The sequence below is a fragment of the Leptinotarsa decemlineata genome, unplaced genomic scaffold (assembly GCF_025532065.1).
Source record: "Leptinotarsa decemlineata unplaced genomic scaffold, Ldec_3_MD MMD2_tig00000199_RagTag_RagTag, whole genome shotgun sequence".
In the NCBI taxonomy this organism is placed as follows: Eukaryota; Metazoa; Arthropoda; class Insecta; order Coleoptera; family Chrysomelidae; genus Leptinotarsa; species Leptinotarsa decemlineata.
Window position 1 is genome coordinate 3,323,109 of NW_027412544.1, and position 19,250 is coordinate 3,342,358.

Genomic DNA, 19,250 nt, shown 5'->3' on the forward strand with positions numbered 1-19,250 from the left:
GTTGAGAAAAGAAGTTGCTGAGGATATCGGCATAACAGTTGGCTTATGCCAATAGTAGGGGAGCCCAAGCGGGGATTTTGCGTGTAACTCGAGCGCGTCAAAAAATTATTTGGGGAGAAACCTTGCATCCTGTAATATACCCTTATCAAATATGAAACCTTAATATAGTGGCGTACGTTGAGGATAGCCCGTCAGATTAATAAAAAATAATCTATCCTCAGAAAAACTCGAGCGAGTCAGATTGAGAACAGGTGAGTTAAGTACATCCAGAAAAGTGTATAATTCAATAATATGACAATTTGAGCGTGACATAGGAAATGGGGGACTTACAAAGAAACGTCACAGCGAAATACTCGAGCGCGAATTTTTTTTTGTTTTGAAGGGAATTCTATGAGAATTACAAAAAACATTGAATCTGACGGTTTTTATGAGGCTATGTAGTTAAAACCACAGATAAAGCTTAAGCGTTCAGATGCTGAGAGCTCTGTGTTGAATACACCGCTCTCAGTGAAGGAAGACTCCTCTGTTACCATCAGAACTTCTGATACCTACGAATATCGTTATAATTATGTTAGCCAACGTGGAACATATTAAATCATGGGTAAAAATTTGAATGGATCTCGGAGTAGGTAATGCACGCCGATATCTCGACATTTCCGATCTTTCTGCTAAATTGGGCCCACTTGTTTCACAAGCACTACCAAATATGCATGCGCTTACTGGATGTGATTACAACCCAGCTTTTTACAGACATGGCAAAAAAGATCTTTAGAAATTTCAATGGGATCTGAAACTTATCAAACATAATTTGCAAAGTTGTGATGTGAATGAAGCTCATGATATCGAAGAATTATCTCTCATTATGGAATCTTTCATCTGTCATTTGTACGAATTGAAGAGACAAGCTGATGTCAACAGTGCTAGTAGGGAAACATTTGATAAAACATTCAAAGTAACTGATAAGTCTCGACCCTTGTAGTAATTACAACGCTTGTAGTTGGCCACCTTGCCGATCGCGGCAAAAAAATACGTGGCCTGCTTGTGGAGGAATGCGCACAATCGTATTGTTACATAGATATCACCAACAAACTGCGAATGAAAAAATGTGGATGGAAAATTAGAGCCGACATGGCTCGTTAGAAACCAACTTCCTGAAGCCTACGAAGATATCGTCATAACACCTGACATTTTCGAAGAAACTTTGAATTCAGATACGTTTCCTTTTTAATGCCCTTATATCATAAACTATATGACAGATTGTAAAGTACAATAACCATTCCTGCTAACAGAAACACGAGATGACGAGGAAGTTGAAGAAGTGGAAACCAACCTTGAAGACGAATCCAGTGATTATGAAGTTTAAATAATTTTTCTATAATAATATTTGTTATATACTTTGATATTAATGATCTTTCTATATATGTATGTATGTACATTTTTTCATTCCATCCAGTAATAAACAGAAGGAACAAAAAAATATTATTTTATTCAAAAACTGTCACATTGAAAATTTTTTAAATTGTCACAGTTCCCTCTATATAATTGTCAAGTTATCAATTAGGGCGACTCAAACATCAGGTTGAAACCACAGTAGAATCATCTATCGCGCTTGGGTATTTTAAATTGGCATTTTTTAACATTTTGATAAATCAGTCATGATTGTAGATCACGTCCAAATCGTCAGTAATTCAATTCCAACACTGTTTTGAGTTCACTGAATATTCCCTTTCAGTGTCAGACACGCTCAAATAGCTTTTTTTTTGTTTTACACTGCTTTTCGCAGCGAACCCTCTATTTAATCCTCAGATTAATATCTATCTGTTATCATAAATTCAAAGCAAGTATACAATAATAATATCTGACGCACTGAAGTAACTGTATTTTTTTACATTTTCAAAATTTTCTCCACGCTCTTTCCCCCCCTAAAACAGAAAACTTTTTCCGTTTTAGAAACTAATCTTCACAATCCAATAGGTCCCCATGACGCTCTAGTAATTGCAAATTCAGCATTCGGGCCTCCCCTGCTACAAGCTTATTCCTGGAAATTTTGGGCATGAATCGTGTGGCAACGAAGTTCGTTCCAAAATTGCTAAATTTTGACCAGAAAATCCGTTGTATTAACATCTATCAGAAATTGTTGAATGATGTCAACGGCAACCCAGATTTGCTCTCTTAAAGACAAACAGGATAATCGTTGAGACGCTCTAAGAGCGTCGCTTATTTCTGATATGTACCGCTCTTCGTGGAATCCATTGTGCCAAGTCACTTTAACACTTCTCGTGAAAATATCTATAGAAAAAAGACAAATCCCCAACCTTTCTTCGATGTTCCAGGTTGCAAGTGATGTCCGCGTTTCCAATCAGGCAGATGGCTCTTTTCTGGATAGCTTCAGGGTATGTTTAGAGGCGGAGCTTCATACATGAGAAAAATACTCTGAAGAAGGTCTGATCTGAGCTTTATAAAATATCAAAAGTTGCTGAGGTGTGTACAATTTTCTGGTCCGGAACAGTGTTACAAGCTTTTGAGAAGCAGCCTTTGCAATTCCAGGGTATATGATTCTGACATCGTAACCAAAGTCCAATCATCCCAAGACCAAGACCAAATAAAGCACGCCAAATTCGTTCAAATGTAGAAGTTTCGCTCACCAAAAATAACACGGTAATCATGCTTCAGTCACCATATTCACCATATTGAAAGGGACAAAATAGAAAGAAAGTTTTTGGCTTTCTACTACTCCATCTTGATACAAAAAACAAGGATGAGGGAATCTTCCAAGGAAAGGAAGGAAATAATCAATTTTAAAATAAGTAACTCTACACATGGATGTGTAGATCATGCAAAAAAGTAACTTTCAGACACAAACTGAAAGAAAGTCTTCCTGAAACAGCTACTTTCATATAAACATTGAATTATACGAAAGAAAAAAATTCTTTCGAAACAAATACTTTTCTCTACTCAGTTTGTATTTCAAACATTCGTGATTAATTATTAATACTTAATAATTAATCACTCCTAAAAATATAACCCCTTCAATTCACAAAATAAAAATTGATGAATAAATATTTTTTTAGAAAAATGAAAATTCACCTTATTTTTTGAACAGTTAGCGTATATTGGCTTCAAATTCAAATGAAAGGTGATTTCCGCAACTTATGAGATGTGAAAATCCTCTAAAAGAGGTTCGTATCTGGATACTGAATTTGAAATCAGAAAAACCTTCGGTAAGTGCATGAAAAAAAGGCCTTAATGGAAAATTGGTTGTTTGGCATTATTCATAGTCAATAAGGACGAAATACGCCCCTTCAGAAATTATCTGGGGGAAATAAATACGAACACTGGAATTAACAAAAAAAAACAGATGTCAAAGCCTAGAGGTATAAATACCCAATGGTTTCATTGATATGGTGTACTACTTACGATTGCAAATTGTTTCATATGACGCTTCTCATGTACTTTTGAGGTTTTATTCTCATATCTATTTTTTCTTTGTGCGATTTGTTCTGCACTGATAAGGGGTAACAATCGCTATTTCAAAGATATACCGAACTGATAATTCAAACCTGAATGATAAAATCAGTGCATTGGTACTCTAAAAATATTGAAGTAAATTATCATTGGAGCATTTGCAATTACAGATGCAGATACGTATTGTTGCGAATTATACGTATAATATTGTATTTGACGTTCAGGAATGAAAATAACCCAAACTGCAAATTTCACAGAAATGTTAGCAGAAATTAGAAAACAAATTTTGAATAGATCGGATGTGTTTCTGAAAATAAGTTTGTAGAACTGGTTAACGGAAGAACATATTTTGAACAGATTTTTTTTTAAACAGAGGCCACCATTGGATTTCGCTGAATTGTCATCTGAAATACTGAGTATAGAAAATGTGTTGAAGAGTTATCAGTGAGGATCGTGCAGATATAACAGAAAAAAAGATGTTATAGGCTAACGGAGAGAATTCAAGATTGCAATATTAAATGAGACCGAACATTCGTACAGCAAATGGAATCTAGACATATACACATACTCGTATGTGACTAAGGTATATCAAAGAAAGTGAGCGTTGAGAAACTACAATTCAATATGCTGGATCGACAGACGGTTGGATTTCGAATTGCTTGATAATATCAGCAAGAAATATTAAAGATTCATTGCTGGACCATAGTAGGGATATCGATGCAAATAAATTTAAAAACGACCCATTCGAAATAAACCACCCATTATTGTCATATTTATATATAATGGTTCTTACCATAATCGATAATTATCAAGAGTCAACTACAAAAATAGAGATTCAGAATTTCCGGTTGGCCAATGATACTCGTATAAAATGAAAAAAGCTATTCGAAATGTTTTGTGATAATTCAGCTGCAGGCATGTGGTACTAAGACTTTCAAAATAGCATTTGTATCTTCAATACTATTGAGCATCTTTTGCACGAACTTAAGAGTATATTCTAAAAATACAGGGTGGGGCACCGAAAACGAAACAGATCGAATATCTTCAAAACACATGTTTTCCGAAAAAAAATCAAAAACACGTCGATTTGTAATCCACGGGGGGCATGTTTCTATCATAACCTCAACTATCATACCTCTCCCCCCCTCGGTCACTATCACCCAAACAATTTGAATAGGGAAAGTAGTAAGTATGACACATCATTAAAAAGGTAATTTCATAAGAATTCGGCCATGTCAATTTTCGCTACCTAACTTTTTATTTTGGCGCCCTCTTGCGGGAAAAAAACTGTTTCCTTTGGTGTAGTAATGAATATTACTGGAGTTTTTTCCCAACACCAAACTGTTAATTCGAAACCTCGACAGGTGTTTTGATCACCAAGTAATCATCTTCAAGAGGAAAATCCAACTGATCTTCCACTTGAAGGTCGAGGTGTTAAAATAACGGTTTGGTGTTGAGAAAAAACTCCAGTAATATTCAAACATAACGGGGGCAGTTTGAAAAATTCAGTAACAAAAATTATTATTATCGAAAACACGTTTATCTATTTTGCAATGAATCGGATTCTGATAGATATAAAAAAACGTATATACCTACAAATCATTATAGACACTATTATAATACCGATATCCCTAAACACCTAAATATAATGTATGAAAGAACATTTTATTTTGAACGGTTCAGTGAAAATCTCACAATAAAATGTTCCCTAAATAGTTTCCAAAATGAATATTTCAAGTACCTACGAATCTATGTAAGTATACTTGTAGTTAATACTCAAGGCGCTTGCCATCCTATTATGTTACTAATCTCTAGCCAACATATCAATTCGATATACTTTACCCTAGATGTAATAATCAAGATTTCATTGGAAAATTGAGGTAAATACATTCGAAAATTACGTATCATCCAACTGTATCAAAACGTATTTCATAGTAAGCATGTTCAATGTTGAAAATGATATTTCATATATTTGTTGGGAATGTTGAAATTCTACCGCCAAAAGCGAACTGTACACCTAAACTACGTGACTCACCTATGAATGGGTGATTCTGGAAACAAATCGAGACCTTCCGAGACAGAAGAGCTTGGACTCGGCGTTGTGTCCGGCAAACCATTTCTGATATTCTCGACTTTTTTCTTTGCTCGACCTCGCTTCTTCTCGAATTTGCTCGTCTCCATCGACGCAGCTCTTCGCCTTACCGATTTTCCAGGTTTAGCGTCCGGGTTGATCATCCACCAGGACGATTTTCCTGTTCCTTCGTTTTGGACCCTCATGAAGCGATTGTGGAGAGATAGGTTGTGCCTTATGGAATTCTGAAATGAAAATATCAATTACAATTTGAACATTGAAAGATAACTGTACAGTAATTCATGGTATGAGTATAGCAACTGATCAGATCCACTAGCAGAGGTGACAATATTCGACATAGACCGTTTCTCTTGCTCTATTCCTTCAATAATTCACAAATATTTTCATCAAATATATAAATATATTTCACAACCAATACCAATACTAAATAAGTACTTCGTTAATATAATCATTTCGCTAATACAGACAATGGCAGCAAGTTCAATTTTTTGATTGAGGATTGTTGTTGATGATATTCAATAGTTGTTTGTCACCATATTTATGTAATGGTTTTTAAAATTTCCGGAAAAGTGCGTCATTACTTTTTGATGCCAAAAACTACAGTGTGACGACAGTCTCTGGAGACAGGGCGCTACATCATTTTGTGAATGGAATGATACTTGTGATGTTTGGCCAGCAAACCCTCATGTCACTCCGCGACAGGTGTTTCGCAAAAACTTACTCTTACAATAACTTTTACACAGTTCTGCTTGAGTGAGCTACTATACAACAAATAAGGATCGCGATTTTTTGAACTTTTCGTAATGAAATCCAGAATGAAGTATATAGGTAAGTCTTGATTGAGATATTTATCAAGTATCGGTCAATTCTATTAAATTGATCAGTGTTCACTTCCAGTTTAAATACTGAACTAGACACTAGAAGCACTGATATCAAAACGAAAACAATAACTGAAAATGATTATGAAATGAAGTATTCTCATGAACAGAATTCTTATCGTTTCTTTGTTTTGGAATAAAAATCAGGTATCCGAAACAGTTTCAGTCTTATATACCTAAAGTAATTCAAAACAAATTCCACAATGCTGGCATCACTGCTAAATAAACGAATCCAATACAACTGTACCGAAATAACTTTTGACTAGAGGTAGTAAATGCAGCAGAGTGTATTCAGATAACACCTCATCGTGAGATTTTCACTCAACAGTTTACAAAACCTCGCTACGTGTTTCACTATATAATAACTTCTACAGGCGTATTCAATACTCAATAAGAGCACCCACATGCTCATTTCATCATTGAGGTTCAAGATATCAATTAAATGAAAATACATTTGACAATTAATAACTGCTACTCTTACCGATTACTGCAAACTCTGAATACCAAGTTCAAAACGAGAGAGATATTTTGTCTTGGGTATTATTGTCAGCCTAGGTATTTTAAAAACTGATTTGAAGGCAATGCGTTTCTTCAAGCATAGGATTAGCATCTTCGTTACCTTCTACTAGAAGCAGTCTACAGTGTGTCCGCATAGTATGGGATAAATTCGATATTTCCAAAACCAAAGGTCGTTTTACAAAAACTTGAAACACGTCGATTTTTAATTTTAATATTCTACATTTTACAACAAAATTTCATTATATAGGGTGATCCATATTAATTTTTTAAAATGCAAAGCCCTGTATTTGGTGTCAGTTTTAGATAATCTGTAACGAGCTGATTACGAAAAGGTATGATACTTGGGGTCTAACGGGCAGAATTTGAAAGACGTGGACATATTGAATGGCCAGCAAGGTCGCCAGACTTGAATCCGTTGGATTACTTTATGTGAGGCCATCTGAAGAATGTTGTTTATAAAACGAAACCAGCACATATTCAAGAATTGAAAGAGAGAATTCGAACAGAAATAAACAATATTTCTCGAGAAACCATAAAAAAGGTTCAACAAGAATTTATTCAACGTTTTGGTTACTGTCAACTACAGCAAGGACTACAGTTCGAACATTGGAAATGAAGTCATGTTTTTATTACTGGATTATTTTCCCATTGTTGAATTGATCATTAGTAAAAAATATAAAATAATTAATTAATTTCTACTTTCATTAAATATCAATGAAATTTATTTTCTAAGCGCACATCTTTCAAATTCTGTCCGTTAGACCTTTTCGGAATCAGCTCGTTACGGATTATCTAAAACTGACACCAAATACAGGGTGTTGCATTTAAAAAAATTACTGATGACGTTATCACATTAATATGGATCACCCTGTATAGTGAAATTTTGTTGTAAAATTTAGAATATTAAAATTAAAAATCGACGTGTTTCAGGTTTTTGTAAAACCACCTTTGATTTTGGAAATATCGGATTTATTCCATACTTTGGCGGACACACTGTATATGTAAAGCCAATATCTCAAAATTGATTCGCATTCAGTGAAGATTTTTTAGTTTCTTCGTGCAATTTGTGACACTTGTAAATTTTTTCAGATTAAGAAAAGTTGATACCAACGACTTCACGTCGAATAAATTATCTGGAAATGTTTCCGATGAAACTTTTGCTATCAAGTGAAAGTCGCTTCGAGGTATCGATTTCAAAAGGTTGTTAATTCCGATGTCCAATATAAGAGACAATGCTGGCCTAGGGTTCACAATCTCCGAAATGACATTTTATTCTCCTCTAAAGTATCCATCAGAAGCTGATTCGTCAACGGTTTCCCCCCAACTACGCTTGCTTCGAATTGCGACTCAAAGTTTTAATTATTGCTGCAACTCTACAAGCTCAAAAGGATAGTTGAGCTGAAAGTTGTCGATATTGCCATACTTGTAAACGGAAAGGTACGACAGAACTTCTACCGTTGTCGGCAAATAACACGAATGTAATGATTTTATTGAGAATTTTTAATTTGTCGTAAAAATATATTACTCTTCTAGTTTTGGATGGACTGGCTTATAAAACTTGGATAACTACGCTGCAATTTTCGTTTATAGCATTCCACCTCATTTCAGGTCGTCTTTCTTTTATTGCTCAGAATTTCGAACCGATAGATTCATATTCCGACATTGGGATATTATACTCCCTCATATTGAGCTATGGAGGCATAAAACTAAAAAGTTCTGCTTTGATTGGTATCACGCGAAACTTTGGGCGATAATTCCGGGTCTCCCGAGTTTTACTACCCCTATCTGAATATAAAGCACCGCACTGGATTTCAAACAGCACAGGAATTTGCATAATCATATGTGGAGGACAGGACCGCCTTTCAAAAAGTATCAAGGTAGCAATAATATTCGGTATTCAAAAAACAGTAAGAAATACGTTCAAGTGCTTTTACTTCAAACTACATTGTATTTTGAGTATGTTGTTATTCAAATTAAATGACCAACAAGTAATTACTATTAGAGAGGAAATATAATTGAAACCGCCCTTATCGTCAATACCAATGTTAATATCCTAAGAAGTATTCAATTCTTACTAGTCATCATGTAGTTGTTCTGAATTTTTGAATTTATTGATTTTCATGTATTCATTCAAGATTCCAATCCTTTCTCATTCAGATGCCTCCATAGCTCATCTTTTTGTGCATCATTTCCAGATAATATAGCACATGACTTGAATCGTTCATTTTCAAAGAGTGCTTCCGAGACAAAGAATGAAGCACAGATATTCTGGCTTGCCTAGAGAGTGTTTTCGAATGTATTACCTTTCGATTTCAATTATGTTATTGTGAGAGAAGTATATTAATTTTTTTATTTGGAGAAGAATTAATTGAAAACGGGTTTTTTCGTATTGAACAGTCAGGTATTCATATACAAAAAAAAAACAGAACACTGACTAAAAACCTCAGTTAATGTTTATTTTTTTACATTTTTGAACTACTATTTTTGATTCGGAATTTTTTTTTTGATGTGAGAGAAAAATGAAATATTTATCTGCTGCTTTCACAACATAATAGTAAAACAGTGAAAGTAATAAAGTAATATACATCATATAGTATGAAAATTTAGTCACCAAAAGAATTTCAAAAACGTGATCCTGGTTCTAAGCAACCTCATAGTTTGTGATGTTATTATTGAATGCTGCTCAATTCAGAGTCGTGTCAAGAAGTTTCGTATGATAATAATCATATTTGTTCACTTCCGTCTCAGTAATGAATTTAATTTATTTAAAACCAACTGCCTAAACACAAGCGAGGCATAAGTGGAACCACCTATTGGTGTGACACCCAAGTCACCTTTCCAATTTTTTTATGTCAGTGTGGTGGTTTGACCAATCAACCGACAACTGCGGTAGCTGAAATTTGGAAAGCTATCCTGAAATGCTATTATCGGAAAACAAATCGACATGTTTCTACAAATGTTATGAAATTGAAATCAAATTTTAAATGATCAGAATAGTACTCATCTACTTATCTTTTGATTTTCATGGAATTATTTTCCATCAGTTTGACTGCATTACTTGGACTAGAGACTACTATTGCAAATATTTTGTGATAGATTTTTCAATCCGAAACTGAATAAGTTTCACTTATAAAAACGTCGATAATTTGATGACGGACTGACCACTTCTGAAAATAGCACGTTGAAATGTGAGACTAGGTCGCAACAGTTTAGACTTTTGAGAAATGCCGTTGACCGAAAAACATATTTCAAATATTTTCAAGGCTATTGTTATATACAGAATGAATAATAATGGACCATATACATAACCCTGAGGAACTCTGAAATTGGTTCATGCATGAGAATATTTTATTTTGAATAAACAGTTCCCATTGTGAAATACTTTCAATTTTCAAAGTGAAGAATATATTGATTAGAAGTTTCTTATCAGTTTCTAAAAGGTACCTATGTCTATAGCAGTAACCAATATAATTTTCAGATAAAATACCGACTCGCTTGAATTCGAATATTTTCTAATCTAAAAATTCTATCATGAAAACAAAAATAGATAATTTGAAAATTTTCAAAAACTAAATATGTGTTTACTGTTTGCCATATCGAGCAATAAAACAATCAATACATTTTTTCGATATTTTGAATAGATCATAATAATAAATGAATTCATGTATAATTTCTGAATTTTAAAAACTGCTTTACAACCTTTCTATAATTTCTATAGTTCAGGTGGCGAACACGGTATGCATTATCAATTCCTCCATCGGAAATACGTCAACAAAGTAACGAAAAGAACAAGATGTGGCTCTGAACAACCTAACCTTGAAGAATTGAATTTATTCATGAACTTTACTGAAAAGTAACCCGATAATACGATTTTGGATAAATTTCATACAGTTCGTCAACTTTCACTGATCACTCTGAAATTATGTAATATTTTACATTCCATACTCCAACTCCGACGTCTAGCTATTTAAATATTCCGGTCTGCGGAACGTTAAACAGAGCCATTTTCATTTGAGATTGAAATTTAAAATTAGGGTATGGAATCACTAACTACGAAATGTGAAATGCCTCCGGAGTTAATCTCTCCATTGGGAAACGGTTACCCAGCCTGGGCTTCGCCTGCGAAGCCCAATCCTGCCCTCGAACAAATTCACCTGGACCTGCGAGAAGCAGGCGATGGATGACTGGCGCCCGCGAGACTATTCCAGACGGAAGCAGATCGCTCTCACTTGCCTGGCGCGTTTCCGGTCACTTCCGGCGGTTGATGGAGAGGCGCGCGGTCAGCGGTCAATCGTTCGGCCACCCCATTATATGCTTAGCCTCCCCAGATATTGAGATATGTGCGTCCCCCGTCTCCGATAGCACTTAGGCGTGACGTGGCGACTTGCCGATGGATCGACGCTTCAGTTTCGTTAATCCAGGCACAGTGAGCGAAAAATTACAACTATTCACAGAAAGCCGAAAATTGGTGCAGCTCTTGGTATACCATTAAAATAAATGTTACGATATTTTTTTTATTAATTCGATGCATCGAATTAACTTCAATTGGATATATTTCCTGTATCACGAACACCCTATAGAGATCTGTTACTAATAATAAATTATAATATCGCTTACATTTCAAGAATCTTTGTACATTACCGATCTATTTCATCCGTTTTTCCTCTCAAACAGTTATATTAAAAAAAATATTTGCCGTATTTCTTTATTTTCAACACTTATATCATGGATATAATTAATGAGTAAACAATCTGCTTTTCCTGTATCTGAAATTTAACATTTCCGTTATGAAAATTGCTCATCTGAATCTCAGGTCAATTTTTACCTCGTTGTACTTATACATGAGAACAAATTTGACATTGTAATGGTCTCTGAAACGTGGCTGACTGATCAGTTTGATTCTAACATGATTCAAATTTATGGTTACAAGTTCATACATGAGGATAGAAAAGGGAGAGGTGGGGGTGTCGGAATTTATCTTAGAAATGATTTGAAGTACAACAAAATAACTTTTGATTTTGTGGTTGAAGAATCTCTTGAATTCATCTTTATTGAAGTGAAACTTGGATGTAGGAGTCTGGCCTTAGGCGTATTTTATAGGCCTCCAAATACTAATTTTTTGAGAATGATTGGTGACCTTGATAATATTTTATCCGCTGTTTGTTCTGTTTCTGATGATGTGATATGCATGGGAGACTTCAACGTTGACCTTTTCAAAGTACCCAATCCCCTACTCAACTGCTTTGAATGTTATAATTTGGAACAAACTCTTAATGAGCCTACTAGAATCACCAACGTTTCTAGCACGCTCATTGACCCGATTTTCGTTAGTAATAATAATCATGTTGTAAGATCTGGTACTTTATCATCCCAAGGCATTTCAGATCACAGGCTAGTTTACGTTGAATATTTAACAAAGAAATTCAAAATAGAACCCAAACTTGTAACATACCGCTGTTTCGACAATTTCACTTTGCATACTTTTTTATCAGATTTATACCAGTTGCCGTGGTTCAGTTAGAACTGAAAAAAGGACATATCTCAAGTCTGTCTGCTCTGAAAAAATACCACGCAAAACCTGGAATGCTCTTTCTAACCTCAATGTTCGTTCAAAAAAACAATATTCATTACCCAATCACCTCTCGAATCCCGATGAAATAAACAACTATTTTGCCCAATTCATACAAAACGTTTCTAATAATTGTGATGAAAATATTGAATTTTATAGCAATAATTATTTAATCAGGCAAGATAACTTCTCATTTCGATTCGCTATTGGTGAAGCTATTCATAAAATCCTGAATGATATTAAAAGTCAAGCTTCAGGGGTTGATAATATTTCAATCAGAATGTTGAAACTTTGTAGCCCGTTTATAGATAAATATATTACGCATATCATCAATTGTTGTTTTGAACGTTCATATTTTCCAGACTTGTGGAAAATGGTCATTGGGAAACCCATTCCCAAGAATAATGATTCAGCTATTTATTCTGATCTCAGAATTATCAGTATACTTCCAACCATGAGTAAAATTTTTGAAAGAGTTATTTATTTACAAATTAATGAATATTTCGATAACAATAATCTATTATCACCATATCAATGTGGTTTAAGGCAGGGTTTTAGCACGGCTACAGCTCTTGCTACTGTTACACAAGACATTGTTGAGGGATTTGATAAGGGAATGATTAGCACTCTGGTACTACTAGATTTTTCGAAAGCATTCGATACCATCAATCATGAGCTGATTTGCATGAAACTCAAATATTATGGTTTTGATAGTGCTGCCTTATTTCTCATCTGGTCTTATTTACTTGGTCGATCTCAAAAAGTTGTTGTTGATGGTCATCAGTCCTTACCTCTTGATATTCTATCAGGAGTACCACAGGGTTTCATTTTGGGACCTTTATTGTTCATCATTTATACTACTGACATTATCTCGTCCATCAAGAAATGTAAAATACAGGCGTATGCTGATGACATACAATTATACATGCACTTTAAAATAGATGAGTGTGCTGAGGCACAAAATCTCTTCGACACTGATCTTGATTTGATCAATGGGCTATCAAGTGAACATGATTTGAAAATTAATCCTAATAAAACAATGATGATGCACTTTGGATCGCAGAAGAATCGTAAATTTGCAGAAAACAATTTCCGTTTAGAACTAGGTTATACTATGTTGACTCCTGTCAATACAGCTAAAAACTTAGGGGTCATGCTTGACACTGATCTTAGATTTACTAGTCATGTTAAAAATTTAATGAAAAAAGCTTATATGTCATTGAAACTGTTATACTGTAATCGTTTTATTTTGAGCCAACCTCTAAAAAGAATGCTCTGTGATAGTTTGGTGCTAAGCCATTTCAACTACTGTGACTTCATATATGGGCCATACTTATATGATTCAGATAAAAAAAGAATACAAAAAGTGCAAAATTCTTGTTGCCGCCTAATTCATGGACTTCGTAAGTATGATTCAATTTCTGAAGCCTTTAAAAACTCCCGCTGGCTCAATATGAAAAACCGTATGATTCATCATTTGGGTTGTTTTGTCCATAAATTGATCACCCTTCCCCATTCTCCTCTTTTAATACAAAAACTAATTCTGCGTGAAAATATTCACTCAAGAAACATCAGACATAAAAACAAATTAACTATGCCACAACATCGCACTGCACAGTTTCAGAGATCATTTCTTTTTGGTGCTGTAAAACTCTATAATTCATTGCCTGAGCAATTGAAGAGATTCAATATCAGGAAATTCAAATACAAATATAAAAATTATATCTATGATAGTCAGTAATGTCAACTTTTACTTTTTAGACAACAGATCAATTCAATTAAATCATTTATCAACTATCTTTAGAAGGTAATCACAAATTATTATTTCATTTACGGTTCTCATTTCGTGGTACCATCACTGTTAATTGCTTTTATTTTTGTATGTTTGCGTGCATTATGGAGTGGTGCTTGTTGGTTGAGTTAGAGTAGCTTTGAGCTAGACTTCGCCAAGGAGTACCAGAATCTCCTGTAAACTATTTTCATTTTCAAATATATCTTTGTATTGTTTTTTTGTATTATCAATAAAGCCGATTTATTATTATTATTATTATTATTGAGTAGTCACTTCTTCATAAATTTCTTTTCTGCGCGACAAAACCTCTTGGGCTCGGTATGGATTAAAAACGACATAAATTAGATAGCGATTCCTGGAGAAAACCATGAAGCTATCTGCCTAGTAAATGTTTATAACTATAATTGATTGATTTTCGTAAAAGTACGGATTAAATTTCGAATGCATTTAGGGTTGGTGAGTTTGGGTTATTTGGAGCGAATTCAACCCTTGATTCAATCGAGTTTAGATTAAGATAATTGAACATCCATTTTGTGCATTTAGAAACTTGAGTTTCTAACAAACTGACCATACCACACGGCTCTGAGAAATGACCGATTCTCTACAGTCCCCTACGACTCTAAAGATTGTTTCTCCACAGCCCCTTACGACTGTGAGGAATATATCTGATAGACCAGAGCTTCGGAAAGGATACAACGAAATATGTTCTGTGGGGTGACATTAAGTCATTGGACCCCACAGGATACATTAATTTTGAAACCTCGCTTGTTGTGCTGGGGATTTCGACACAAGGAGGTAAGCGTTCGACATTTTCTTTTAGAAAAATACAATTTGAAAATTCCTTGAATTGTTTATAATTTTAGATGTTTCATTTCTCACGGACCACGTTCCATATTTACGAGTTTCCTACACTCTCGTGTATTTAAAGGGAAGTTTCAGCCTGTTTTACTTCCTGAAGTATTGCGATTGTTTAGAGATTTGTGTTGCTACACCTTTTCACCTGGTGATTATATGCAGAAGACTTGGATAATAGAATCGCCGAGGAAAAGTACCTCGTAGAGGATTTTCTTTTCTTTTGAAACAAACGTTACGGAAGCAATAAACATAAGAATTGAAAGAGCATTTTGTGATGAAGTCAATTAATTAAGGACAATCCGATGCCTATATTTTACATTATACTAGAAACCTTATTCATAGTTAAGAAGAATTCAATGATTGATGTGTTACCTGTTCACATCCATTTCTTCAAACCCAAGTTCTTGCCAGAATCGGCTCATTACATCGTTAATTAGAACATAAGAATCAGTGACATCAACTTTACGTTTTTCTTTATCGTGATTGTTTTTTTTTGTTTAGTGACCATATATAAGGTAACACCCTAGGTCTTAAGTATTAGTTTATGCTTGAATCTTGTAGTTATCTCTTATATATTTCAGTGATTTTTTGTAATAAAAGCCGACCAAATCATTCGGCGCCCATTTTGATTAGAATTCTTTAATTTTATTGATAATAATATTTTTGATCCACGGCTTGTTGAATGTTTAGAGTTAGCAACTAAACCGACTGTACTTAAACAAAAAAATACAACTACGTTTTATCTGAAAATTAACAAACCCACGGGTAAACGTACTATACCGGGTGTCCCACATTTTATGTGACAGGCAATATCTGGTTTGTTGAAGGAGATACACAAAAATGTTTCATACAAAAGTTTTAGGAGTTCTTGAGAGCTATATTTTGATATAATTTTTAAATATACAGGGTGTTTGGTGTAGGTGCTACAGACCAAAATTCCATTTTTTAAATGGAATTTAAATTCAGATGCTACGTTAAATTCTGATATCATTTCATGTTTGGTTTTTGAAATTCGGTTACGGCGTTGTTGAGTTATTGCTTAAAATATAAAGTTTCGAGAACGACTATTATTTTTTTAAATATCTCATACAATTATTCTCTCTGCATCAGATCACATGAAAATTAGTCAAAATTTTGGGTGTTCGAAGTAATTATTTCAATTTTGAGTTGTGGAATTCAGTCAGGAATCATTTTGAATATGAAACAATTGCGAAATTGAAAGAGGTGTATTCGAAAACAAATCTTTAATTAATAACAATGTAAATAATATAACTTGATAAATCATTTCGGTATATAAGTCCCTGAAGTATGACAAAATTTTAAGTCTATTCATTGTTTACTCGTCTCTGATAACCACTATGGTTAGTGGTTTCTTTACTCGTTTCTGGATCTTGAGTAAGAAAGCGGTAGATTTGCCAAGTTGGAATGAGTAGCTCTTGATTTACGTAGGCGAAGGTGCAGGTAGGTTGTAGGTTTTCTATAGAAATTCAATTGTAAGTGCTGAAAATGATTACCACATTGAAAGCTCTTATTCGGGCGCCATCTACAGAAGTTTCTAGAAGTACTGTACCCCTTTTCAACACTTGTCGCTGTGGTTTAGACTAACACGGTAGACTGGACTAACAAGAAATACGGTTTACTTGAGAGATTCAAAAGGATGTTTCATCCCCAACATTGAAATGAAATGAATAACAAAAATAATAAATCAATATTGAAAAGAAATGGTCACTGTATGAAGAACTCAGAGTGTTAATGTTCTGAAATTTTCTACTGTTCTCAATGATGGCTTTAATAGGAAATATAACTAAGAAAAGGGTCTATTTGTATACCTAACCTAAAGATGAATAAAATTCATTTGGAGTAGTTCTATAGACTGTTCAGAGGTATCCCACATCTGTGAAAATAGAAATCTTAAATAATTGATATGTTACAATCTACGAATCAGAATTAGGTTTCTTTGTGTTCATATTGACTCACAAACAGTATAAAATTAAAAGTGGAAAAATGGAATGTTACAATTAGAACAGAATCAAAGAGTTTGTATCAAATTTAGCGTAAAAAATTAAATGAAGCGTAACAAAGTATTAACAGAAGCCTGTGAGTCTGCTATGAGTAAAACAAGAGTTTACGAGTGGTATAAACATTTCCAAGATGGCCGCGAAGACGTTGAAGATAACGAACGCCTCTGATGCTCCATCACATCATCAACCGATGAAAACGTGGAAAAAGTAAAGGAAATGGTGTTGAAAGTTCGCCGAATCACAATTAGGTATAGAAGTTTCGTGGCGTGAGACAATTCGAAAAAAACGACCGGATTCGTGTAAAACAATTCATAGACTTTGCACCATGATTATGAACCTGCTTACACTTTTTGCTTGTTCGTGAATTTTTGCCTATTGTGTTACGATGCTTCCGCCTCCGTATTCGACAGATGTGTCTCCGTGCGAGTCTTTCGTATTTCCAGAAATGAAGAGAACCTCAAAGGGTCGTCGTTTCACAAGCAAAAATGAAAGAGCTGAAAGGTATCCCAAAGATCGAGTTTGAGAAACGTTTCAAGGATTGGAAGAAAGGCTGGCACAAGTTTTGTTATATCTTATGGGACCATTTTGAAGGTGACAAAATTGATGTAGACAAATGAATGAATATTTTTTTTCAAAAAACGGAAATTGCCGTTATTTGTCAGACATACCTCGTAGATTTTGTTCTGATAGTTTTTATAGTACGGCCTTTGGGAAAATTTCACTACGGTTTTAACAGCAGAACTGAATGTTTTTATTTAAAGAAATATACCTCTAGTTCCTAACTTTGAAAAAAATACTAGAAAAATTTTGGCGAAAAACAAAATGTTCTGCGTTTTTGTTCTGTCCTGAAAAGGTGAACAAAATACACCAGTTACAGTTTTGCCGTGATTTCTGGAGAATTATTTCAGAATCTACTTGAAATGTTTCCTTAACAAAAAAATTGGTTGAAACTGATGATTGAACACATTAAAACAGGGTTCTTTTTTAATTTTTTTAAATGAAAAAATACCTCATTTCAGTATTTCCGTAATTGTTATAGTCCAGGAAGTGTTCGTCAAAAATTAGTCTCATTTTTTTGTTCATTGGATTGAAACATTTCCAAAATCGTCATAGGACCAATTATGTTAATTTGAACAATTTCCATAAGAATGCCACATATTTTTTGTGAAATATTTCCTTTAGAGATTGCAAAACAAAGTGACTGAATATTAGGTAGAAGACTTGAAAATTTTCGTTGGCGAGAGACAAATTGAAACTAAGAAATGGAAATATTGAAAAGAACTGTTTTGTTATTATTAGGAGTTGAACAAAATTGCTATAGTACAATATGGTCAGATATTGGAAACATTTTACTTTGTGTTTCAAGGATTGGAAATGTTCTAAACTATCATGAAATCACTCAAGTACATCTCAACTAATCATATGGAAATGAAATAGTTCAGGAATTAATTTTGACAAAAATATTATTCAAGTCGAAACTGAAAACTGAAAATTTCGTAAAAAAGTTATAAACTTTTTTGTTTTCAAAAAATTTAACAAAATACATCATTGCAGTTTTGCCATCATACAGTTCAGAAAATGTTCGTCAAAAAATGGAAAAATCTCAGGATTGGTAATTCATAAAAAAATATAAGAATTTTTTTTTGTAGAAAATTGCATGGTCCACAATTTTTTTTAACATACTCAAGATATCACTTAACGTCAGCAAAAAAAAATACTATATTTTTGACTGTTTGCCTTTAATTTTTTTAGCACAAATGGGATCAAAGGGGACTTTTCGTATTCATGTATGCAAGATCTGTACCAATTTTCAACTCCATACAAATTATTGTGAATTTTGACTGGACTATTAGGGGTGATGTGGCGACATGCCGATGGATCGCCGCTCCATTTTTATGGTGGCCGAATGAATTTCAATCTTGTCGGATTCGCGCAGCACGGCTTTTTATAGAATCACGTCAGACAATGTTCCGACTGCCGTATACTTTCATTCATGGGACTGAGTTTTGCGAAGTCGTAAAACTTCGGACGGCTGGAATATGCCAGATTACTCGTTTAG

At 34.1% G+C, this 19,250-nt stretch overlaps 1 protein-coding gene across 3 annotated transcripts in view; it reads right to left on the bottom strand.

The window, feature by feature from the left end:
• foxo (forkhead box, sub-group O) overlaps window positions 1-19,250 on the bottom strand; it is a 482,994-nt gene that overhangs the window by 66,850 nt on the left and 396,894 nt on the right. For all 3 annotated transcript variants that reach the window (XM_074172805.1, XM_074172803.1, XM_074172804.1), the window contains exon 2: window positions 5,501-5,781. In XM_074172805.1, coding sequence (XP_074028906.1) covers window positions 5,501-5,781 — 281 coding nt within the window. The remainder of the gene's footprint in view (window positions 1-5,500; window positions 5,782-19,250) is intronic.